The sequence below is a fragment of the Thermobia domestica genome, chromosome 14, assembly GCF_964235325.1.
Source record: "Thermobia domestica chromosome 14, izTheDome1.hap1.1, whole genome shotgun sequence".
Lineage (NCBI taxonomy): Eukaryota > Metazoa > Arthropoda > Insecta > Zygentoma > Lepismatidae > Thermobia > Thermobia domestica.
In genome coordinates, this window is record NC_137467.1 from 76,279,839 (window position 1) to 76,307,174 (window position 27,336).

Sequence of the window (27,336 nt, forward strand, 5' to 3'; positions counted from 1 at the left end):
AAATGGTCAGATATAAAGCGAACAACCTTCTGTACCAAGAAGATTCAGTGGTGAGTTTTTGTTTCTGAAGTGATGCATCTATTTTAAAAATAAAGAAATAAACTGTGGTTAAACTATCAGATTGTAAATTGAAATGTCCACAATCCTAAAGCAAAGAATTATTATTTTTAAAAAACAATTTATTGGAAAAACAAACAGAAAATTTACCAAAGGCATTAATATATATATATATATATATATATATATATATATATATATATATATATATATATATATATATATATATATATATAATATTACATTACTCGTATAAACAAGGTATATCATTTCAGTCAGGTCCTCGTTTTATGTAAATCATGTTTTTCTTCTCGTATCTATCAGTCTGTGCTCGCGTACTAGATGAAGGTTGGTTTTCTTTTTCTTCCATACTATGAAGAGTGAGAGAAAATATGGATTGAACTGGTGGCAGTGGCCGACGTCGTCGAGGAGTGTTATCTGAAAAAGACACAAATAATAAATATTTATTATGTTGTTTTTAGTACAGTCATGTCCAAAATGATTGACGCTTATCTACGAGGGCTATCCAGAAAGTAGATTACGTTTTCGTCTGTGTCCGCTAGGGGCGGGGCTAGCGCGGCCATCTTGGGGTCAGAGCGTTGCGCAGCTCAGTCGGCATCTAGCCGTGCTAGTGAGAGGTTCGTGCTGTGCTCCGTTAAGATACTGTGACGGTTTGAAATGTCTGCGTTAATTGAAAATCCCGCGAGCTGCGAGGTGCGTGCAGTAATAAGGTTTCTGACAGCAAAAAACTGTAAACCGATAGAAATCTATCGGCAGCTGTGTGAAGTGTATGGGGACAACATTATCACTGAAGGTGGAGTGCGACAGTGGGTCATAAGATTTAAAAATGGCCGAACCAATGTTCACGACGAAGATCGAAGTGGGAGACCCAGCAAAGTGACTGCCGAACTTGCCGAAAAAGTCGATGTTAAAATCCGTGAAAATCGAAAGTTCACAATAACGGAACTTTCTTTGAGTTTTCCACAAATTTCGCGAAGTTTGTTGCACGAAATCATCAGCGAAAAGCTTGGTTACCACAAGTCGCAGGCGGCCGAATTTTTCGACGAAGGAATTTCCAAGCTCGTACATCGCTACGATAAATGCCTTAATTTGAATGGTGACTATGTCGAAAAGTAGTATTTGTGTGTGGCTTTCATCTGTATATAATAAAATTTGTTTCCTATACTTTGTTGATTTTTTATTCCAAAACGTAATCTACTTTCTGGATAGCCCTCGTATAACTGTCTTCTTGTAAGAATATAATTTGATAATGATCTTGCAGGGTACTTTTAATACTGTTACTATGTGTATAATCGGGAAATGTATATTTTTGGTAAATTTCATAGGAAATGAATTATAAATACGAAAATTAGAATGAATAAAACAAAATGTTGCTAAATGGACAAGAAAGATTTATTTTCGTTTTATTGTTCTTATTTACTGCTCTTTTAACATGAAATTTGCCACATACATGTCTTTGGCGATTATACACATACTAACATTATAAGAAATCCTACAACAACATATTTATAGACACGCGACAATAATTTTGGACATGACTCTACATACAAAGGACGAAGCTCATTTTCCATATGCCATGTTCCGAGTAGATAATCCAATGAAACTTATATGTGTTAAAGAATTACAAGTTACTACGAAAAGCCATATTAGTTTGGACAATGGAGAGAGACGCAAAAATTGAATTTTGAATTAACATATCGCTTATTGGAAAAGTACAAAATTAGGTATAATATATACGAGTATATATATTAACCGCAAGTTTGGGTTTGATAGTATTTTAATAGTCTTTAGAAAGACCTTTAAAATGAGCCTACACTCGCTTTGGGAAAATGTACTATCGGTGAGCTATAGTCAAAGAGGCGCAAGAACTAGAGTGTGTTCTCATACATTGTCATTAATCTGGTATCTAAGATTTGGGAGATATGAAGTTCGATTGAAAACACCAGCAGAGTTCATGGATAGTCACTTCCTGCAAGGACTATCTTCCTGTGAGTCGAAAGAAAACTTTAAATGAGTAGTGTACATTGTATCATGATCTAAAATAAATTAGAATAATAAATATGTATTTCGAATGTAAATAGTACGTAAGTTGACATGTAACTGATAGAAATTAATTTAATTGATAAAACAAAACATATTTTTATACAAATTACAAAGTTCTTTTGTTTGTTTAGCACATACAACAGTTTAAGTCATATTGAAAAGTCCGAACCGTATGTTTTGACTAACCATAGCTCGCCAATAGCACATTTCTCCAAGGCGATTATAGGCTCATTTTAGAGGTCTTACTAAGTACTATTGAAATATATAATAAAAACAAAAAACATTGTGGTTAAAAAACAAAACATTTCGCCTTTTTTTTTTTTTTTTGTACTTTTTCCATAGATGATAATGTTAATTCCAAAATTCAACTTTCGCGTTTCCGTTTGCCCTTTGCCCAAACTAATATGGTTTTTCGTATTAACGTAGTACTTTAATATACTCGCATATACGTTTCCTTGGATTATCTGTTGGGAACAAGGCCTATGGGAAGTGAGCCTCGTTTCTTGGTAATAACCCATACGCTTGTCAAACAGAGATCTAGGCTCGAGTTCAAACTACTGCACGATTTACACTTATGTATACACTCTCTTTTCATTTCACGAAGAAATTTAGGTAACTGGAAATCTTAAACTACTCGTATCGTTTGAAGTGCAACCAAAGTTTTCATAAATATCTTGTAATGTTACACCTAACCATGCAAACTGATATACTCTCAGTACCATTAGCGAGAACGAAAAATAATTTCGTAATTGACTGAAACAATGCCCTCACTAAAATTTAGAAGCGGCTTTATTTGCTAAATAATTATTTGAATTGTTAAATATTATATAACATACATTACAAAATATGTTTAAATTATATTGAATTATGGATTTTATGGTTAGTAATAAAATTTTCTTTCGCTACATTACGTCTAAAAATGCAATTATTATAAGAATATTTTAATTATGAGTGACAGTATAATACGAAGAGCTTCACAACAGATATCCAAACATGGCGTCCTTATCTAAACTAATAATTTACGAAAAATGAAAACAGGCTTAATATTTTACTCTTTGATATCCAATTAGGTAGTACCTGGTACTAAATTAATTAAAACCAAGAATTAAACCAGAAATATAGACCTAGTTTTAACAAGATATACTCAAGAGAAATAGTCTTATTTAATGGTAAGAACGGGGCCAATATATGGCCTACGTAATGACTCATATGCGCTCCATGTCAAACTAATAAAACTTTATGGAGAAAAATGTAGTAGTTATAGATTTGAAAAAAAAAAAAACAATAGAAGAAATGCAGGAATAAGGGCGAAAATAAAATAATAATAATAATAATAAAAACAGGAAACTTGCTTAAGCTGGTAGGATTAAAGTGGAAAGATGAAAATGTTGCCGAGAGAAAAGGACGAGTCTACGATACTTTGTGAACTTACCTCGTTTGCAAAAGACGCTCTGTATTGCATTTACAGGGAATTCAAAAGCCAGAGAAACAAACAGTGAAATGCCGAATGTGTATATGATATCACCAGATCCCATCCAAAACTAAAACAAAGAAAGACAATAAGTGAAATCACATTTTCAGTTTGTAACAACTACCGTAATATATACGGTACTACGTTAAATTTTATAAGCAGGTTTTAACGCTTTAAAAATTAGAAAAATAATAATAATAATCATACAACTTGTAAACTGTATACTGATCATTCTAACTTTAAAACTTAAAAATCCAATCTAACAAAAGCAAATATTTAAATTATCGCTAATCCGTGTTACAGTTTCGGTGATATATCATTTACTCATCAGACACATGAAAATACAATGTAAACTTACAGCTTTTATACAAACTCATATTGAATTATTTATTTATCTTACATACATGGTTTTGATGTCATTTTGTAGCAAAATACATCAAGTTTTGACTTACGTAATACACTAGTTCAGAAACAAGTCATCGCAAGCGCTAGTGGCAGTTGCAGCAAAGATGGCTGCCTTTACGGTCCCAAGCGTGCTAGCTGTGTGGTTTGGTTTGAAGAATCCAAGACTGCAACAAGTGTGCAACGTAGTTTCTGTACAAAGTGTGGTAAAGATCCTCCCAGTAGGCCTACTATTTATCATTGGCATAAGTGTTTTATTGAAACCGAAGAGACAACAACAAATCTGTGCGGTAAGACACAACAAATCTGCAGGTCGTCCCTGTACGTCTGAAGACGTTGTAGAGCAAGTGAGACTTTAGCTGGGATATTGAACCTCTTTAGGTATAAGGTGAAAAACTAGATGTATTTTGCTACAAAATGACACCAAAACTATGTCTATAAAATCTAAATAAAAATAATTCAATATGAGTTTTCAAAGTTGTAGTCCTTTTCGATTCACCCTGTATTTCAAAAAAATAAAAGGAGATAACTTCTAACAACCAATCAGATACCTCTTTTCATTTTTACCGTTCTAAATTTTTAATGACGTTGGATTAAAGAGGGAATAAAACGCGGCTTATAGACTGAGACAAACAGGACATGAAATAGACTGGAAAAGAACTAGAAAAGGAAAGGAGAAACATGTAGATGGATAAAAGGACAAGACAGAGAGAGAGAAAAAGAGGTTAATGAATTGGACTAGTGAACTAAGTATGATTTGCGGAAGAAAGTATTAAAGAGGATAGAGGGGAAAGAGGACGGACCGAAGGACACAACATACAGTATGGTGTGAGGTATGAGGACATAATAGCGCAAGTGTGTACCTAACTAAAGGATTGATATTTTTTTAGTAAAAGTACGAACCTAATTAAAAGATGAGCTCTGTACATAATTGAAATTTTGAAACTGTAAAAATGAAATGAAGAATCGTATTGGTTGTTAGAAGTGACATCCTCTCATTTTATGTAATATATAGGTTCTTTCTCTGCATTGTACCTTCATAATATGTCTGATAAAGGAAACGATTTATTCCGAAATGCTACTACAGATTAGTAATAAGTGATTGCGTTGGTCAGATTTCTTTAAATATAACTTATTTATAAATACAAATGCTATAATCTGAATTAGCTGAAGAAGTTTTTTTTATTGTTCAGTTTTACTTCTGCAAGTTAGTTGTGAAATCATACACCTCGTTGATGTACTGTTCAATAAAAAAACCCACGTAAAATATTGCTTTTTATATGTTAAATCATTTTGTATTTAGAAATTACGCTATAAAATTTGATTTTTGTAATATTTTGAAAAGTCAGAAAAATATTAAAATTCAATAAACAATTTTAAGAATATCACTGGACTCTCCGTCATTTTAAGGTGTTTGGTTTACTCCTTTATATACTGTATTTACCCTGTCCGTTCGGGAGACAAAAATCTCCAAGAACTACTGAATGGATCATCACCAAATCAGTCACGATGTACAATAAACCTTTTGTCATCTTCCCCTACTATATTTTTCATTTGAACATCTAGGCCATGCGATCTATCCGTACTCCGTTATAAGTCCTCAATATATTCTAATCATCTTTCTAAGACCTCACTCCTCTATCTGACTACCTTCGCATTCTTGTTTTCTTACTGCTATCTCAGTACCTCCTTGTACATTTTCTCATATTACCCAACTCTTTTTATTTTATTTTTTTATGTTTTTATATTTTCTTTTATAAAACTCTTGCTCAGTCTGTTTCCCTTCGTAACTCGTTCTCTGACTTTCTGTACATTTTTTTTTAACCGTCATCTGTATTAAATTATTTCTACGCCTTCCTTTCCCTACTATTCTTCCACATCTGTTCCAAAACATATGGTATTAGCTGTTTTAATCTCGCAGTTCCCTGTTACTTCTCCAGCATGATATATGCAAAGTTTAATATGCTTGCGCCTTAGTACCTTCCCACAGCTTAGTACCTTAGTACAGCTATCCCATCCTCATTTGAGAATTTTCATACGAAACGATTTCTTACTTCTTCATTTCTCAACATTTCAGTATCTTGTTGCCTACTTATCTTCTGGCTGCAAAGTTGTGACCAGAGCAAATGTCGGCTCAAAGGGAAGTCTTCAAAATATTTCGATACCTTGATTTTATATTGTATTTTTAATAAAAAAAAATAATAGGCCTATTCTAAGGTAATCAGGAGTTACTTTTTTTTTTCATAACTCCAGTACCGCTCATAACAATAAATATTTATTAAATTTCAGCAATGTAACAATAGTGCTTTCCTTTTATATGCATGTGGAATCTCTCAGTTGAGACTGAGAGTCACTCTGTTTATTCTTCTTTTTTTAAACACAAACTATTTGCTGACCAAGACAATATATTCACATTAAAAAACTACATACGTGTTACAATTTCACCAACAAACACTTTGGCTTCATCAGACACTATCACTATGAAGCCAAAGTGTTATTTGGTAAAACTGTAACACGTATGTAGTTTTTTAATGTGAATATATTGTTTAGCTCAGAAAATAGTTTGTTTGTGTTTAATTATACTTTATACCAAGCAAAGCTTTTTTTTTTTTACATCTTTATCTAGAGTTGATACAAAGTGAAAGTTAAGCAATTTGATTTGATTTGATTTTGAGTTTAGCGTTCCTTTCAGCAGCGAGGCTGTATGAGATGTGGACCTACACCTTAACGTGGAATCCGAACATCATGAGCTCCCGCTGGGAATCGAACCCGGATCTCCCACGTCAAAAGTGCATACGCTAACTGCTTATACCGCTTAGCCACGACGAAGTTCGAAAGTTAAGCAATATAGTTTAGAAATTGTAATTATAATTTAAATTACGTAGCTCTTTTGTTGAAAATGAAGTTAATCGGGTGATATGTCAGCATAGTATGAATTAATAACCCATGTACTACGTTGTTTAGCCAATGGAATCCGTAATCCTAATTTTAAAAGGGAAATATGCTACGGTGTGCATTACGTTATCCTGGAATTTATATAAACTTGCATAAGAGATTTGTAATGTTGGTTGTAGAATGGTAAGGAGCACAGTAAGAATTCCTTACGATAGAAGGCAAACGTCTCAATGCGTCAGTTAATTCTGAATAATAAACAGTTACGCTAATAGATGTCGCTACGTACGCTATCACTTGCCTGTCTGACGTTAATAGGTGTGGGTACCTTCAAGATTGTATATAACTAAGTTTAAATATTTGCATTAAAAATATAGTATGGCGTTTGGGGTAGTTGTTGGGTAAACTAAAAACAATGTTAAATAATTTTGAGATTTTAATTAGGCATGAGCTTAACCTATCTAACCTTAACCTATAGTGCACAGCAGGTCGAAGCGAAGGTTTGGAAGAAACTGATTTATGTATTTAAAAAAAAAAAAAGTGTTTAAAGTTTTAACTTAAACAGTAGTTAAAATAATTTAAATGCTTACCACTTTAAAGAAACTGAGGTATTCTGGATTTCGCATAGAGGCAACTGTATACATTTGAACGGTTCCATGTACAAGGAAGGCACAGTACGTAAGCCTGCTTAATGGAATAAAGCCTTGCCATGAGAAATAATCGTTGATAAAAGCTGGAAAAAATAGTACAATAGTTTCAGATACAAATTTTTCTAATGAAGTTTATCTTTTTTTTTTTTTTTTTTTTTTTTAGATAAAATATTTTCAGCCTTCTGTGGTGTTGAATACTTAATAAAATACCGCGAGACATCTCAATACATACCACTAGTGACTCCTCTAATGAATTCGTTGATATCTCTTTACCTAATATCTACGATGGGGATAATAGAAGATTTATGTTTCTACTCTGATAAGAGAAAAATTATTTTAAAGCAAAATTCGTTTTGCATGGCATATATTAGATTTCTAATATACAATAGAGAAGTTGGTAAACCGACAAATTGAAAGATGTGGTAATTAACAAGAAATTAAGCAAAATTATATAAAATAACGATCACGGGTCTAAATCGGTTTCGTTTTACTGTGAAAAACGTTCAAACATCGGCGAAGGCGCTGATAGAAGGTCAAATATCTCATGAATGCGAAAAGATATCGTTGTCAAGTTAAAAAGATTACACAGAAAGTCGCACTTGGCAAATGCAATGGCATCCATATGGGAGTGGAGCAATCGCCATGAAACGGGGATTTGTACAGAAACCTGTGCCGATTCTTCATTTCTGTAGGGATCCCCATTGCGCGGCGACCCTCTGCTACTATCTGTACGTCATTACATTTGTCTGATGTGATTTTCTGTGTAATATTTTGACCCCGAGAGTGGTGTATTTCCGTGTTCGTGAGATATTCGGCATTGTACCAGCGCCTTCCTTGTTTTTTGAACGCCTCTCGCGGGTATCGCTTTCGGGTCATGTTTATTATATATATTTGCTTAATTAGTGTCTATTATTACTTCTTCAGTTTGTCAGTGTGTTATCGTACCACGCTGTATAATACGAAATAACAGTTGAAACTATAAAAAAAAAGCAAAGGAAAAAGAAGAAAATATAGGAAGCGGGGGAAAACAAGAAATGGGAGCAATCGAAAATAAATTAAGATCGTTTAGGAGTGAAATAGTAAACACGCTCCAAAAAATGATAGAAGTTCTTAAGATAACAAACAGAAAGGACAAAAATTGTACCATTCCTTTCTTGAAGAATGTTATTTTATTCTTGAGGGCCACGGTAGCTCAGTGGGGTTCTTGAGGTCGAATACAGAGCATGGGGTCCTTGGTTCAATCCCAGCTCAAGCTGTGTGAACTTTGTGTTGGACAAACATCGTGTGCTTGGGTTTTCCCGGGGTTCTCCAGTTTCCTTCCACTTTTTTCATTCCATCATTTCATTATTTTCTCTAGTATGTACTATTTCTATACTACTTCTACTGTGGGTGAGTTGAGTTTAACGTCCCGTTCAGCAGCGAGGCTGTATAAGACGTGGACTTACTGATTAATGCGAAATCTGAACCACATGAGCTCCCGTCACAAATCGAACCCGGGTCTTCCACGCCAAAGGCGTACGCTAACTGCATAGCCACGAAGGAGTTCAATACTACTTCTGTAAACTCCAATACACCATATCATGATCGTAGCATTCGACAGAAGTTACTCTGAATATGCATTGCCTCGCACTTCTCATTTACGTTATTATTGTTGTTGAAGTCTCCAAAGTATATATGTTTGTGATACTGTAGCGTCCTTAGTTTGCAACGTTGAATAATAAATATATTGTAAGTTTTCGTTTAACACGTAAATTTGAAATTTGTAATAACCTAACGTAGTATTATTTGGAAAAAAATGTTAGATTAGCAACACTGTTATTCTGGTGATATTATAGAGTATATGAAACCATTTCTTCCTGCCTATATTTGCTTCGTGGAAATCAGAATAGCAAAATGGAATTTTTGTGCTATTAAAGACGTAAAAATATTCTAAATAAGAAGCTGATGCAGAAATCAGGCAAAGAAGCAGTATATTAGTACGGACTTAAACTTTGTAAGTGTTGAGATCAATATGTGGTTTTAAGCCCCAGATCGATTAGCACAAATGTTTAAAGGGATTATAGCGATAGTATGTTTTGTTTTTGACAGTGCTTAGGTAATGTTTCATTATAATGCTGGTCACGTGTAACTTCTAAGTATAATACTGTTTTGGTGAAACATATAAAAGTATTATGAACTCTCATGATAGAGACTTCTTTCTGGCACTTTGGAATATTTATGTTGAGGTATGAGTGATACGGCTTGACTTTTGGTTGTGTTGGTTTTGAATTTCCTCACACATTCCCAAATGATGAATCGGTTGATGACTCCTGTTGGGAAAAGGTTGATCTGTTGCATGAATTTGCCAAGAGTGATAAAAACCTGTTATCATCATACGAAATAGACGAACATTTACAAGCAGCTGTAGATCAGCAACAAGTGAAATATAATGTAATGGTGATAACACCTATCCCTGTGGAACACCGGACATGAGAAAAGTAAGATATGATAACTGATCATCGATAGAAACGTAAGCGAGATTTGTCTAGAAGATATTAAATAATGCGAATTTTTGTAACTGGACATTTAATCTGCACCCTGTCGTGCCCTGCAAATATTTTGTTCAATAAAAGGAAATAAACCCACTTTTCTGTTTCGTTTGATCCATTCCAACCGCAACGATCGCTGAAAAAATTAGGAAAATAGGCAGAAATATGTTTATATAAAGACAGCTTCCCTCATTTCTCATATAATATACTTATATAGGGATGTGTGCAAACTAAGATGCGGTCATTATTCTGGGGCGGCTTTAGGATTTAATTTTGGATAGGCCTGCTTCCTCGCTTATGGATACATATACACATTTGATTGATTAATGACAGTAGAAAATTACTTTTACAGTAGAGATTGATGCTATTTGTTAAATAATTATCTACCATTAATATAATAGTGTAAAATATATTTACTCTTTATTCTATCTTTTAGCGGTTATATATATTTCAAAATTTTTGGGTAGGCCCGTGCCACTACCATTATTGAATAGAACTTCAAATAAGCAACACACAATTCACATTCGAAAGATAAATAAAATCACTTATTGTATAATCTTGAAATTTGAATAAAGGAGTTCCAAGACTAGTAAAATCATTACTCGACTGTAATGATTACTCTAAAAATGTTTCGAGTAAATTAGAAGTAAAAATTTCTGGTTTGAAAATACATCGATTACAAGTAAAGAGTATGAAGAAACTAATCGTTACTGGGATTTTTTTTTTTTTTTTTTTTTTTTTTTTTTTTTTTTTTTTTAACTGAGTGTCAAAATTATTATTAGATGATATGCTGAAAAGGAAGGGACAGACGTATGGCTTGATGGAGAGAAAATCGGAGACGTTAAGACGTTCCCCTATTTAGGAAGCCTGATGTCCTCGGACGGAAGAAGTGAAAAGTAAGTTTAAGAATAGCGCAGGCTAAACAAACATTCAATAGGAAAAGAGGACTGCTAACATCAAGAAGTGTGTCGTTGGACGTTCGAAAACGATTTATTAAGAACCTAGTATGGAGCGTGGCGCTTTACGGTTCACAGACGTGGACATTGAGAAAAGCTGAAATATTCAAACTGGAAGCATTTGAAATGTGATGTTGGTGCAGAATGCTGTGCATATCATGGACCAGAAGGAAAATGAATGAAGACATACTAAAGAAGCTAAGGAAGGACGACAAATCATGAACATAATAGGAAAAAGAAGAAACAGCATGTTTGGCCATCTTATTTGGCACTCCGATTGGAGCATCGTGTTGATAGAGGAAAAGGCAGAAGGAAAACCAGAAAGAGGAAGACCAAGGATAGAATATGTAGATGCAGTTGCGAAGAAGAGACCTTACCAAAGTATAAAACAACTCTCCCAAGGGAGGAAAAAGTTTTAAAATTTCCATGTTCCCCACCAAGCTATGGTTGAGGTAAGAAACAAGAAAGAAGATGCTGAAAAGAAAGTAAAGAACATTTCGGACATGTTTCAGTCACTTTCTCTCTGGTCACATCGCTGTGATTCAGAGATTTAGGCCTATAAATGTCATTATTGGTTAGTTATTAACTTGTTAAACAAGACGAAATGCTTTATTACCAAGTATTATAATTTTTTATAAAAATGGTGCATCATGTCTATCAATTTCAGGATTCCACATTAAATAACTTCTGTAAACAATTTCTGTAGTATCTCATTATATTTTAGAAATACTTGTATTATCCATTGATTTATATAAGAACTCACATGTGCAGCAAAAGTAGGTAATCAACTATATAATTTTTTTTGGCAATAATTTCAATACGGAAACATCTATTTTAGTGTAGTATGAGGCGTTCTAGGTCTAAGGATGAACTCAACAAAAGCTATGCATGAATCATAACCCAAGGAAATTACTTTTGAGCTGTTCGAGTAGTAAAACCAAACTGCTCTGTGGCAGCCAGTTCTCATGCCTGCATGTGTAGTTTATGGTAGTTGTTCCTCTTTCTGTTAGAAAATATAGTTTCAAAATAAATGGACGATTATTTTGACTGTTTATAGGGGATTTCTGGAAACAAACCTTTATTCAGTTCGTCCTTATTACTCGGAACGCCTAATATTTCTGTGACTTAAGAGGACGTGTTTTCCCGAAATTAACAACAAGCTATACTTAAATCAACTCACTCACTTCTTAGGGAAAATATATAGCTTGTTACTCACAGCTGCTACTTACTGTGCAACACATTCCGAAACCATATGATTCGATTTTGTTTCAATTGTAAACCGTATAAACCATTGATAAGAAAGTATACTGTACCAAATTGAAATATGACTTTGTTTTCTGTTACTACTATTGAAATATGACTTTGTCTTCTGTTACATATAACTTCCTGTTTGTATTACTTCTTTACTTATCTTCGCTCTTATAATATCTACCTGATTGCCCAATTGCCATTCCACATATGATGAGTGATATTCCCACGTCCCATGCTAGTCTATGCAAGCCACTGAACAAGGAGGCCTCCAGTCTATAATAGGGCCTATCGGGCCAATAAAATATCCATCCAGATAAAATAGACACTAGCAATAATGCAGGCGACGCTATCCAGCTGCCTGTGATTATAAACTGAAAGAAAAACAATAGCAAAAGCACTTGATTCGTATTATTACATAAAACTTATAATGTAACCAAAAATCATAATGTTTTTCTTTGTGATCTATTAGGTTTAAAATATTTAAAAATCAATAATTATGACACAATCAACGGATAAAGTATTATAATCATCGAGAATGAAGTTCATATTTTAAATTCTTAAAATATTAGAAGCATAAAGCTTAATTGCTTACTACTACTGCGTTATATGATTATATATTATAGTAACAGTTTATGAGCTCAAAGGAAAATCAATAAGTGACCGTACTGCCAAGAGAGATGTATCCAGGGCTGGTTGAAGGCTCCAAGTACATTAGGCACAATCTAGGGGCCCCGTGCAGTGCTTTTCGCTAATGAAATGATTCCATATATTAAAATTAATATTATCACTAGAGTTATAAATCTGTTAGTCTCACCCATTTTAGACAGTCATTCTGTGTGTTTGTTTGTGTGTGTGTATGTGTGTTTGTGAGTGTCACAAACCAAGGTTGTCAGATAGTTTGAAACAAAATTAGCCACAGTATTTTGTGCACAATATTATGTTATTTAATTTCGTGTTTCGTATTGCCTCGAGAGCAAGAGATGAAATTTACGTTGTAGGATATTCAAAATACATTTATTAATTTTTCATAAAATTTATTCTATTTTATTAGATTTTCTATCAAATTTTCATAAAATATAGTGTTTAATGTATTTTCTATCACGTTTGTTACATATTCTGGAATTTCAGTTTCATTTCCATTCTCTTGGGAACAATACTGTTATTAATAAATTCCTAAATAAAATATATGTTTAATTTCGAATTAAATGTCTGTTTTCAGAGAAGTATATTTCTTTTCTCTTTCTCTCTCTCTCTCTCTCTCTTTACTCGAAGATAAATTGAAATAATTTCCTTTTTTTTTTTCTTTTTTAAGGTCAATATTTCCGATTTCTTTACAGATAATTCCACCACCTTGAACAACAGATCAGTATACGAAAGAACGGATTTCACGTCAACAATTTCTTAAACTATATAGACAATTACAGAAGTGATAAGAAAGAAGAAAATGAATCAATAGTTAAAGATGCAGAAAAATCGCGCACATAATTTATTAGATATTCCAACGCATTTTAAAGTTCACAAAACGCTAAAACGTACAAATGAAAGCAGCAATGAAAAACAAAGTTCAAAATGAAGAAAGAATTAAATTTTTCCTAGCGACGTGATTGTAGTAAATCTTCTTGAGCTATCATCCAAGTGAAAGTGTTGACATCCGACGTTTCGAATACAAACATCGCATTCGTCTTCAGGGATTGTAATGAAGAGACCGGAGATTTGAGCATGTACACTCATGTCCAAAATTATTGTCGCGTGTCTATAAATATGTTGTTGCAGGAATATAATTTGATAACGAGTTCGCCCGGTATTATTTATAATGGTAGTATATGTATAATCGACAAAGACATGTATGTGGTAAATTTCATGTCAAAAGAGCATTAAATAAGAACAATAAAACGAAAATGAAACTTTTTTGCCCATTTAGCAACATTTTGTTTTACTCATTCTAATTTTCGTATTTATAATGCTTTTCCTATTAAATTTACCACAAATATACATTTCCCGATTATACACATAGTATCAGTATTAAAAGTATCCTGCAAAATCATTATCAAATTATATTCTTACAAGAAGACAGTTATAGGTAAGCAACAATCATTTTGGACATGAGTGTATATATATATATATATATATATATATATATATGGTGACTACTTAGCAGTAGAGCTATGAATGGGGCCTTGTGATTGGCTGAGGGATACTGGCTTCTGATTGGCTGTTGTTATGGCTACGAGAAATGACTGTTGAATCTGTTTTTATTCCTGAAAAGGGCCGACCAAAAAGGGCCAAAAACAGATTCAACAAAGTCATTTCTCGTAGCCACAATAACAGCCAATCAGAAGCCAGCTATTCTCTCAGCCAATCACAAGGCCCCATTCATAGCTCTACTGCTAAGTACTCATTAAATCTCCGGTCTGTTCATTACAATCCCTGAAGATGAATGCGATGTCTGCATTCGAAACGTCGGATGTCAATACCTTCACCTGGCTGATAGACCGAGAAGACTTATAGTTCAAAATTTTCTTTTTTGCAAAGTTTTTAACTATGAATGAAGGGCACTGTATGAACAATTTATATTAATAAAGGTACACAATAAAAAATTTCGTATGATTTTCGTAAAGCTATGACAATGAGTGAAAATAATTTGTTGAGCGAGTTCACAAAATTAGAATTGTGACGGACAGATAAAACGGAAAAAGATATTTCAAGTCTTGATTTATTCCATTATCTTCAGTATTTTAGAAATAGTTATTCCAGCGAAAAATTACTGGCTACTTACAATGAGTTAGGACAGTTTAGATGGTTTATCAACAATTTGCATCGAGTGAAATTTACTAAATGAAATTGATACAACACATTTGATTGATACATTCGCTAAGGTAAAAGGTCGAAAAGTTACATTTCTGTAGTTTATGTTACAGCAGGCCCAAAACCAGCCACAGAAGTTTGGGGGGTCCATGAATATGTTAGGGGGGCCAAGCAATTAAAAATTCTTTTACAAATATCTAAATTTGTGCATTTTGTATTAGGTCTGGAGAGGCCACGAAAAGTTTAGGGCGGGCAGGCCCTCCTAACCCCCTTCTAGTTGCAGGCCTGTGTTACAGTATAGTAACTATAATTATGATGTAATTATTATATGAATCAATAAAAAAGATCAATCTTTTCTCCTAAGTTTTTAGGGCACAAGCTGAAGAATTGGCCTAAAGGCACCCTTGAGCCGGCTCTGCACCTATTGTTATTATGAAAGTTAAAAGTTATATTATAGGTTGAGTCAAAAGTCCCAGGACATCCGTTTATTTTGGAACTTCATTTTTATTTATTTATTTGTTTATTTATTTATCATCCTTCATGTACATAAATGACAGTTGTCAAAGTACATCAGAATCATCGCCTACAGAATCTATTCACAATTCTTCCATTACCTTACATATGATAACTTTGATCTAACACAATGTAATAAAATTTATTTATGTATTAAGGAATGTTTTGTCGAAAATTAAATCCAAAATTTAGTTATTTAAGAGTTTTGAATACCATAGAATATTGTGAATAAAATATCATTTTAAACTCATTTAACCTTTCACTACCAACGGGCGGTACTTGATGTCCATCACAATATATTTTTGTCATTACTCTTCTAATAGTTTCTTTAAAATTGTTAAAAAAAAAATGCTTAATGTTTAGCTAAACCAAAGACCCCCCCCCCCCCATCGTTGGTAGATGTGACTGACATTTAGAAGTGTTACTACTTAGTATAAAAAATAGCTATTAGTCTTATTCCGTGTACTGTGCACTTCAGTAAATGTATATTTTTGTGAGAGTTTCGAATTTGTTTCTTTTGCAAGGTATATTTAATCTTAACAGATGGATACAAAATGACCTCCCCTCTTGATAGTCCGCGTTACAAAGAAATACCTAGGTAGTGCAAGGGTTAAAAATTGACATTTTTTTCTCTATTAGTTTCAAATGTGTTGGTAAGTAGTTAAATAATTTAATAATTGTGAATACCTTAAAATTTTGTTTGCAAAGTTACTTTAACAAAATTCATATTATACATATATATATATATATATATATATATATAATAATTATTTGAGATAATTGTTTGAGTGTATATTTCTGAAACATGATTACAACGGGTATCTCAATCACTTCGAAAGAGAGGTAATTGATTAAGTGTATATTTCTAAAACCTGAACAGAACATATTTCTCAGTCACTTCTAAAGGGAAATAAGTGATAGTATATTTCTAAAACTTGTATAGAATGGGTTTTCGTAGTCACTTCGAAAGGAAGATGACTGAATGTATATTTTCTGAAACACGAATAGAATGGAATTCTCAGTCACTTCAAAAGGGAGACGATTGAGTGTATATTTTTGAAACTTGAATAGAATGGGTTTTCTTAAAGTCACAGTTCATGTGAACTGTGCCCAAATCGAACAACTGTGTTTGCAATCTTTAATGCCAGAAATTATCGTTTGCAAATAGCTGTTGTTTCACCTATTTTCTTTTGTACGTACACCTTACAATCTTTGCCCAAAAAGTTAATTATGGACATCAGTTAATAACTTACCAGTTACAAATAAAGAAAGGATAAGATGAGTATAGTTTTGAAATCATGCCATACACAGAAACTCAATTTTTAATGATAAACAAATAAACATATCTTACCTTTGGAAGTTTCATTTCACCTATATTTACCATAAAAGCAACATAAGCAGCAGTTATACCTGCTATGTAAGCACCGAATCGTGTGTGTGTCTTTATATACATTAACTGAAACGTCTTATCTAGGGTTGGATCTTCCAAAGTCCTGTTGAATAACAAAGAATATTAATATTATATGTTGTTTCTTACAAATATTTGACCATGAATATTTACCTCTGTTGTTTTTCTTCACATGTAAACTATTTAAGGTAATGTTAATTAATATTACATTTCCTGTTATGGGCAATAGGCCCAGAAGCGCAATAAAAATAATAATAATCGGAAATTTAACAAATCGTTGAATCGGAAAGCCAAGTATTTGCCTTCTTGCTTTTCCCTTCAACATTATCAGTTGAGAAACTTTACTAAACTTTAATAACAAAAATCGAAGTTGATAAATGTTTGGTAATTATATTTTAGCCCTACATAAGGTATTTTGCATTTTATCATTGGCTCAACGTTTTTCGAAGTACTATTTCCCTGCCACTGGCTCGTTCAAGCTCTATAATTCGAAGTTGTAAAAGTTCCAAGGAAGAAGAAGAGTTATTGACCTAGAAATAGGCGGAGGATGGGAACTTTCATGTCTAGACATGAGTAAAACACAGTCACAGTACACATTAGCAACAATGGCAATTATGTAAAAGTATGAAGTTATAGCTTCGAGTTACCGAGATCACATCAAGAGAAATTTAACTTAAAGAAGTAATTTCGACTTGTAGAGGATGAAAATTCGAGTTACCGAATATAATTATGGAACTCTTAAAATTCGACTTATCGAGGTTGTAACTTTTAAATATTTCGACTTACAGAGGTTATTTTAACATTGAATGTTATGAAGAGTTCAAGGAAAAGTGAAAAACATCGAGTCATCAAGGAATTCGAGTTATCGAAGTCTAACTGTATACAGAGAGCCTTTTCTCGATTTTAATCCAAACTTGAACTTTTATTTATTTTTATATTTTATTTTATTTATTTATTTATTACCTAGGAACTGATATCAGGGATCATGAATATTATTAAATATTAATGTGATGTTTTCGATTTGCCTGTTAACAAATTGTTCAAATCTCCTTTTTTTTCTGCAGTGAACTTACTATTTCCATTTCTATTTAATTTTCCCAAATTGTTCAGAGTGACTTTTCAGTAAATATTAGACTGTACAGGTTAATCAACGTCTCCCCTCCCGTCCTCTCCCTCCCCCCACACACCAAAAACACTTTCTTTTTGAATGAGATATGTATGAACTCAGTTTTGATAGACTTAACACTCACCAATTATGTGCTTCTACAAAAGCAGATTTGTATATGTTGATGCAGTTTCTCTATTGGTTAAAGGAGAAAAAAGAGAGGAACAGAGAGAAAAAAGCAACTTAAGTGAAATGAAAGATTTTATATTGTATGAAACGTGTATAAATAGTAACATATTAGATTGTTTTTATATTGTTACTGCAACGTTGTGCGTCAGTGTATGGAATACTTCAATGAATGGACGATCTTCACGAAATTCATCACTGAGAAATGTTTGACCACGCTGGAATTCGTAAAACCAACTGTACGCAATCCTATTGCATTGTGTCTCATCCTAAAAATCCAAATAAAGTTACTCGATACATTATTTCAGTGCTAACTTACATTTGAAATCATAAAAAATCTTTACTCGAAAGTGTTCACGAGAAATTTCCGATTACAACAGAAAACAACTACTTGAAACTACTGTGAAAAATAAATGAACAAAGTAAACAAACAATCAAACATAATTTTAACATAAAAACGACTATTTTTCTGAATTTTATAATAGCCGAACGCTAGCGCCACTGTTAGTAGTAGTTTGCAGAAACGTTTCCAGCAGCTCTCGTACAAGTATAGAAGACCTACCTAAATCTTTTATATTTATGTAGTATGTACCCTATAGCTTCAATGAGTTAATATAATCATTAAGGTGAATTTAACGAAGTGGTGTTAACCAATAGATGGCAGCACGTTTTCCTCCATCTTGCCAATGTATTTGTAGAGAGTGACAAGTGGTATTAACCAATAGAGGCAGCACGTTTTCCTCCATCTTGCCAATGTATTTGTAGAGAGTGACAACATTCACAATAATTTAATCAAATTCAAGGATGGATTTTGAAATTTTGCCCAAAAATAAATGAAATCAATAATGAGAAAATAATGCATGAAGTTTTTTTAGTATTTTGTTCGTTTCGCTGTTAAAAGAGTTTCATTATTGGAAACATATTTCCGAAGAGTAAAATTAAGAGCTGTCAACAATGAAAAAATAAATAAATAAATAAATAAAAACTGCACGGATTATTCTCTGATTATTGACAGTTTGTTTTCGAAATCCATATCTTGAATTTGATTGAATCCTTGTGAATATTGTCGCATCTTACAAAATATGTTGGATGGATAGGAGAATCGTGCTGCCATCTATCGGCGATAGTTGAGCCTTTACACTCACCTTGATATATTTAGCGAATGTTATATAACAAATAATAGGGCTATATCAAGAATTCTAGGATATTGCAAAACTAACTCACTCACGCTATAAGTATTAGGAAATCGAAAATTTACCGTCGCGCACACGCGGCAATTGACCAATAGATCCTGTCTTATGTCGCACCAATCGAATTGGGATTATTACTTACTTCCCCAAGATATAGTTTGATATTATTCATCCCTAAAACCTTTTTATCCAAAGGCTTACCAATTAATATTCTATCATTCTACACGTATTTCTTATTCTAGGAAACCTCTTAGACCGTCTGAATTTAAACGGTAACGAGTATATAAAGTGTCCCAAAGGTAGATATACAATTTCATGCCGATCAGATCGTGGCGATATTGCGTTGGATTTACTATCTAGTGAAAGTATCGTTTGGTTGGTTTTGTTTTATAGATCTGTGGACATAATGTAATAATTATTATCTAGACATGTTGCGCAATATGTTGACACTACAACTCAAAACTCAACAAGATGGGGTACAGTCTCATTTTGCTATTTCTGTAAGGAATGTTCGCTACAATCTCCCTAACAGTGTTGTATCGAATGATGTGGCAACCATAACTGGGCGTCTTGTTCACCTGACACGTATGGCTTTTACCTTTTTATTTTTATTTTTTATTTTATTTTATTTTTTATTTCTTTTATTTTTTATTTTATTTTATTTTATTTTATTTTATTTATTTATTTTTTTTTGTGAGAAAATTTTTATATCCCAGACAATTTACGCATGAAAAGAATTCACCTTGCAAACATTTCCGGACTTTTATCGAAATTTGTTGAAGTTTAGTTTCCCGTTTCAGTAACGAGGCTATATGAAACATGGACCTTCAATTCAAAGTGGAATTCGAAGCACTGTAATGAGTTCAATGCTCTCCCACCGTTTTGATCGGTAGTGAAAGACTTCAGGAATGTTGCAATTTCGCTATGCAACATTTGTGCAACAAAATCAATACTTGTGCAGAAAACAAAATGCCATAAGAAAAGAAAATATGAGAGTTCATCAACTGAAACTCGTTCGTTGAGGACAGGAATCTATAGTTTTAATGGTATATTATGTCATTGTTCGTGTACAGTAGAAGTAATGATTCCAAATTTTTTTGTCGTTACGGGAATAACAGCTCATATGGCACTCCGCATCCATAACTTGTCCAAACAAGAACAACACGCTATTATATAGTTCCTCATTGCTGAAGGATGTCAATCAGTGTATATGTTTAGTCGATTTAGAAGTGTATGGTAGAAGGGTACGCGTATTGAAAACAACAGTTCTCAATTGGTCAAGAATATTTCGGAAATGACGTGCAGGAACAAGAACGAGAAGAATTACTACTCTGGTCAAGCCCATGTTATTGCCACTGAGAGCGATTATGCAATCTAAAGCTATTGGTGCAAACAGACACCTCAGCATTCGATCCATAGTGGAGCAATTCAATATGAGTTATAGTGCTGTGAAATGAAGACTGCCGTACGTCAATGGTTTGAACGCTAACCTTCCACACCTTATATGTGGATGGCATTCTTAAATTGGTGGCACAATAAGACAATCTTTGAACGCTTATATTGACTACTTCTGAAGCGCAAAAGCTACGACACACTCATAATGAATGTCTTTACATTGAGCATCCATAAATGTTAGTTAATATCATTAGTACTTCTGCAGATATTGTCTGCAAACGGAATTCAATTGATTACACCACATAAAATGCAAGACAAGACTGTATACTTACTTTTGTGAACTTTGCGTTAAGAAGTTTTTTTTTTTCAAACACACAAATTTGATTAAACTTTTTATTTGTCCAATTATAACAATATCTTATTGTCATAAAAAAAAATAATAGGCAAACTGGTTTAACTTTCTTATATTCTTTTATAACACTATTGCGATGTATAATATAAAGACTTACAGTTAAAAAAAATAATTAATTACTTTTTAATAAAAAGATCAGTGAAATTTCAAGAATTCACCTGGATTCAACCATGATTCTGTTACTTCATATGACTTGGATTTTTGTTTATACATACCTGGTGCCCAAAAATAATAGAGGATCCAATCTGTTGTAATATGTGACAACCATAGGTGTGATAACTCCAGCTATGGAAAATAGAACTAAGAGAATTCTCCCAGGGAATGGCTTTTTCCACACTAAATACACAAGTAGAGGAGCAATCAGGAAATAATGCATATCACACGTCAAAAACCATGACTGAAACATGCACTGAAATATATATAAAAAAAAAACATATATCCATATTATAAACAATAGAAATACTGCATATAGTACAGTATATGGATAATACCGTGTTTCAATGAGTGATTGTACTGTTGGTTCGCTGTATCTGCCCCTAAACTAGAATTACTGAAATTTGTGATCAACTTCTTTAGTCTTATTATCTTTTACATGAGAAAATGTATTAATATACTATTATAATTCATAATTCTCTTAACGTATCTCGCAAAATGTTTAGAATCTTATGATGTTAAGCAATGTACCGTATATAGTAAACATTACCACAATATCTAGTGCTGGAGTAAGCAATCGACAACCCAACAAACGAATTCTAGATTGTATTTTTGTATGGTATAAGAAAATTTGCACAACATTATCTTGTTGCTTTCCTCAAGATATTCCAAACTTTTTTTGCTAGAAGTATATTATTATTATTATTATTATTATTATTATTATTATTATTATTATTATTATTATTATTATTATTATTATTATTATTTCATTTTAATCACACTATTACTTGAAAGAATTACAACTCAAAGAAGGGAAGTTAAAGTTAAATCTTCCTTAAGTCTTCTAGTTACCGAAATACTGATCCATATTCGTTCCTATTTATTTGTTTTTAGTATTTCAGTAAAATGCATTGGATGATATCCATATTTTCCTATTCTATGTAAAAATCTCATTTCGTCATCACAATCAGCATTTTATAAACAAAGGTTATAGAGCTTCCAACGTACATCAGTCTTAGTTACAAGTGCGTTTTTCGAATATATACCGTATATATAAAGGTTTTTTCAAAACAACACCGATAACGTTTGGGAGGTGAGTCCTGACACCTGAATAAGGTCGAAAAATTAGTATCAATAAAGAAGAATTTAGCCTTTGTGAATAAAAGAAAAGCTCTTACAAGCATTTTTTTAAATACTAGAAAGAATTACAGTAAAATACGTTCAGATAGAAAATATATGGAGTGAGTTTTGCACACTACTAACTGCATAAAGTAGAAACTTGAAGTTAGACAGTACATAGAATTTGTGATATAAGATACCGCCTAGGAAGGATTTGATGATAATTTTACTTAGAAGGGAAAGACTGAGGATGGCAATTATTATAACAAGATGTTCATATCATGGAGTCCCTTACAGTTGAAAAAACAGGAAGATTTGTATTTCAACTTTTCATTTAAAAAACTGACTGACCGTTTCTCTCTGTTCCACAACGTTGTGCTGGCTTCTGCTGCATGCGCTACGCTTTAGAACCGATTTTCACAATTCGTCTATGGCTTCCTCCTCTTATTCTTTGATCTTGAATATCTCAGCAACTACTCGTCAGCAAACGATGAGACCAACTTTAAAACACTCCTCAGGCCCTACTGAATCGATTGACACCTTAATTGTCCCTCTCAGAAAATATCCGACCTTAAGTTATTTCTGAATTTAAATTAGAAGACCAACGAACACATAACACCAATAATGCTCATTTGAAGAAAATATGTTTGTATTTGAAATACAACTATAGTAATTCAGAACAAGTCAAAACGTGAGAGAGTGCAGCGTAGTCGCAAACGCAGTCGCTTTTGGTACGAGTGGTCCCGGGTTCGATTCCCGGCGGGGATACTCGATCGAAAAGGTGTAACAGTTTTTTCGGGCCAGCCGTCCTGAGTGATTTTTTTCTAGGATTTCCTCATTCACACTAAACAAATGCCGGGATGGTACTTAACATAATGGTCCCAGGCCACTTCTTTCCTTCCCCACTCCTTTCTTCCTCTCTAATTCCCGGGGTAGTGTAATCGCTGACGGACGTCATCCCTCATATGTATGATGAGCTAACATGGCCATAGATGCCGAAAGCCCATAAATTTAATCCCTCAGTGCTAACAGAAATTATGTAAATATATATATATCATACTTTAAAATGTAATGCGCCGCTATTGTATAGCTGAGCGACGCATTACAAAATGTTCTTGAGAATGTTTTAAGGGATACTGGTCTGTACCAGATGATTTAAAATTTACCAAAATCTAAAAAAAATATTTTTTTCGAATCGTTATTGGATAAACAAACTAATATAAATGATATAGTAAAGAAGACATTTTGTGAGTGAGTTAATATGGATTATTAAAAATATGTGTCTTTAAAATTTGTGAGCCTCGGATCGAACATCGATGCTATCCGAACTGTAGTTCGTATATAATATTGTAATTAAAATTAAAACCATCAGATAGTACAATGAATAATTTTTTTTAACGCAGAGTAATGGATAATTAGCTGGATGATGATGCCTACATGTATATGTTGATATGTGATCCTAGTGCCTTATTACTAAATTCAACCCTTGACAATATAAAGTGATAAATATAATAATAATAATGGAATAAATATTGAAAATAAGTGTGATTATATGTGATAAGTGTATGTTAATAATAATAACAATATGTAAATTGATGAAGAGGCTGATAAAAGAGTAACCGAATTAATCTTTAATTAAGTATATCTAGCACGTTGTTTATTGAATATCATCCAGTAAATAGTACAAGGAATCATATTCTGCATGTACGTTTGATATGGATAGTAGAAAACATAATATCCTTTACTGTGGAAGTCTCCATCAACACGCAGAACCTAAAATGTAAAAAACTACGAAATGTAATAACCCTTCTGCACTGTGGTGAAAGTGAGATTAGTACAAAATGGCGACCGTTGACGTAGGACTTTTGGGTGTAGATGAAGAGTACGACGGCAGTAAAGAAAACATCTAGTGATGAAAAGTAATGCAGTTGGAAGCGGTAGATGTGATCCGAGGTATCGTCATGAAAATAATGAAGACAGAAACTAACGTTAAGAGCTATAAAACCTTTTCAGAATTCTTGGAAGGTAGGAGAAGTGAATTTAATCGAACCATCGTTGATTTTGAACAATACTTAAGAAATAAAATTGACCAAAAGTTCTCATTGTTAACTCTGCAGCTCGACAATAAGTTCTTGGAAATTCGGCATGAGATAATTGGAGATAGAAAAGAACAAAACAAGATCATTGACAGAGAAAAAGAAGTTGGAAAGGACGAAGAAGACAGTGCGAAGGAACTCGGAAAGGATAAAGAAGACAGTGTGAAAGAAGTCGGAAAGGACGAAGAAGACAGTGCCAAGGAAGAACATATAATGGATAAGATAGACGCTGAAGAACCAAGTGTTGAAAGTAATACAACTAAAGTAGAAGAAGAAGATGATGAAGAGGAACTTATTGCTGAGGAAGAAAACAACAATTGTATAAAATTGGAACAAGGATTATCTCAAGGATTTTCAACTATGACAAAATATACAGATAGGAAGAAAACCAGAAATTGGAAGTACTGGAAGAAGAAGAAAAAGAAAGCTCGAAATTATGTTTGGAACCTTACGGAAAAGAAGAAGAGAAGAAGGAAAGCTAAATCGGATGATAGATGGAACAAGAAACTGGGAAAAGAAAGAGATGGGAGAAACCTACATAGAAAGAAAGAAAGGAAGAAACGGAAGTGCCAAGAAAAGGTAATCGATAGACCAAAGTGGAAAAGAAAAAGGATAAGAAGTATAAGAAGTAGAAATAGAAAGAAAGAAAGGAGGAAACAGAAGGACAACAATAGAAAGAAAGAAAGGAAGAAACGGAAGTGCAAGGAAAAGATAAGCTACAGACGAAGGAGGAACAAAAGAAATATGAAAAGACAATTGGAGCAGTGGAAACCGCACAAACTAAGAAAAATAAGAAAAAGATGCGTGATTCCAAGGAAGAGGCAAAAGAAGAAATTTAATATGAGAGGACGATGTCGGTGTAAGGACAACCGAGGAAACTGCCATCGTAAGAAAAAGAAAAAAAATATATTGGTGTTAGGATGGATAGTACGTGTTTGTTGTTTAATACTGAGCCCAATTGGCAAAGTTTAAATGTTGTTAATGTTTCTTTTCAAGTTAATTATGTTATGTTAATTGTATTTATCTAAATATTTCAAGAAACTTGATTACAAGTTTCTAGTGTTACAAGTTTAATGAAATTGCTCAGTATGAAAAAAATATATATATATTTATATATATTTTTTATCAGACAAGGGGGAGTCTGTAATGCGCCGCTATTGTATAGCTGAGCGACGCATTACAAAATGTTCTTGAGAATGTTTTAAGGGATACTGGTCTGTACCAGATGATTTAAAATTTACCAAAATCTAAAGAAAATATTTTTTTTCGAATCGTTATTGGATAAACAAACTAATATAAATGATATAGTAAAGAAGACATTTTGTGAGTGAGTTAATATGGATTATTGTAAAATGTGTCGTTAAAATATATGTGCCTCGGATCAAACATCAAAGCTATACCAACTGCAATTCATATATAATGTTGTAAGTACAAATTAAAATCTACCAAATAGTAAAATGATTAGTTGTCATAATGCAGAATAAAGGGATCATTAACTGGATGATGATACATATATGTATATATTGATGAGATTAGCTTAGTGTCTTTTTACTAAATCAGCCCTAAAAAGAAAATAATGTGATAAATATGATAATAATATGAAAATGAATATTGAAAATAAATATAATGATATGTGATGAATGGATGTTATTTATATTGTGTAAAGTTAGAAAGTGGCTGTTATAAGAATTGAGTTGATCCTTAACTAAACTATATATATATTGAACACGTTGCTTTGTTAAATAATACATCATCCAATAAATATTAAAAGGAATTATTGGCTGCTAGTTGACTTTCTGATATAGTATTCTTTACTGTGGGAGTCTCAATCAACACCAGAACCTAAAATATGACAAACTATAAATTGTAATAACCCTTCAACACCGTGGTGAAAGTGGGATAGTACAAAAATTAAGCAAAGCCATCTCCTAGTGGTCATCAATATTTACTTATTGATAATGGATATTGGATTAAGATGATTTAATCAGATTCTTACCGGTGAACGGCAAATTAATATTAGACCACATTATTGAAATAATGACTATATATAATAGAAATATAGTAAATAACATATTATATGCATTTAGTAATGCACTTAATGGAACATACCATACTCTCGGCGTTTACATAATTATTAATATACAAAAGATTGGTCCACCAATTTTCTGCACAGCGATCTCTTTCAACGCCAATTCGAGATTCCCAAAAGGGTCCTGATCCAGTCTTATAAAATAAAGTTGCATAAAAGCCAACAATAGCCATATACATAGGAGTCAGTCTGAAAGAATAAAAAGAAAAAAAGTGTGTATACTACTTACTTTATTAAGTTATGTAATTGTCTAAACTATTATCCAATAAAAGCTGAGTTTCAGATAGTATTAGTTCTATGTTCTATATAAAGTGTAACATTAAACAAATTATTGAAAACATTAAAATTATGAATGATAATTATTCCTAATGATAAGTTTAAAAAAATCGAGTTTGCTAAAGATAAATTAATATAAAAAACTTCAGCATTTAACAAAGTATATTATTACTACATTATAGAAAGAAGAGTAGTGAAACATATTATAGCGTTAAATTATGAAGAACTCAAACAAAATGGCAGAACATATAATGACTGAAGAGTGTAATATTTTAAGTAAATAATTTCTTTATGTATTGAGGGTAGAGAGACCCAAGC

The 27,336-nt window shown here is 32.7% G+C and overlaps 1 protein-coding gene across 1 annotated transcript in view; it reads right to left on the bottom strand.

The window, feature by feature from the left end:
• Positions 1-310: 310 nt before the first annotated feature.
• The window catches only part of LOC145669878 (nose resistant to fluoxetine protein 6-like), a 57,972-nt gene continuing 30,946 nt past the window's right edge, over positions 311-27,336 (bottom strand). Inside the window, exons 6-12 of the mRNA XM_081738224.1 lie at positions 26,763-26,931; positions 21,501-21,694; positions 16,941-17,082; positions 12,453-12,642; positions 7,477-7,619; positions 3,554-3,662; positions 311-495 (exon numbers count right to left, since the gene is read on the bottom strand). Of these exons, the coding sequence (XP_081594350.1) occupies positions 329-495; positions 3,554-3,662; positions 7,477-7,619; positions 12,453-12,642; positions 16,941-17,082; positions 21,501-21,694; positions 26,763-26,931 (1,114 nt within the window). The 3' untranslated portion in view covers positions 311-328. The remainder of the gene's footprint in view (positions 496-3,553; positions 3,663-7,476; positions 7,620-12,452; positions 12,643-16,940; positions 17,083-21,500; positions 21,695-26,762; positions 26,932-27,336) is intronic.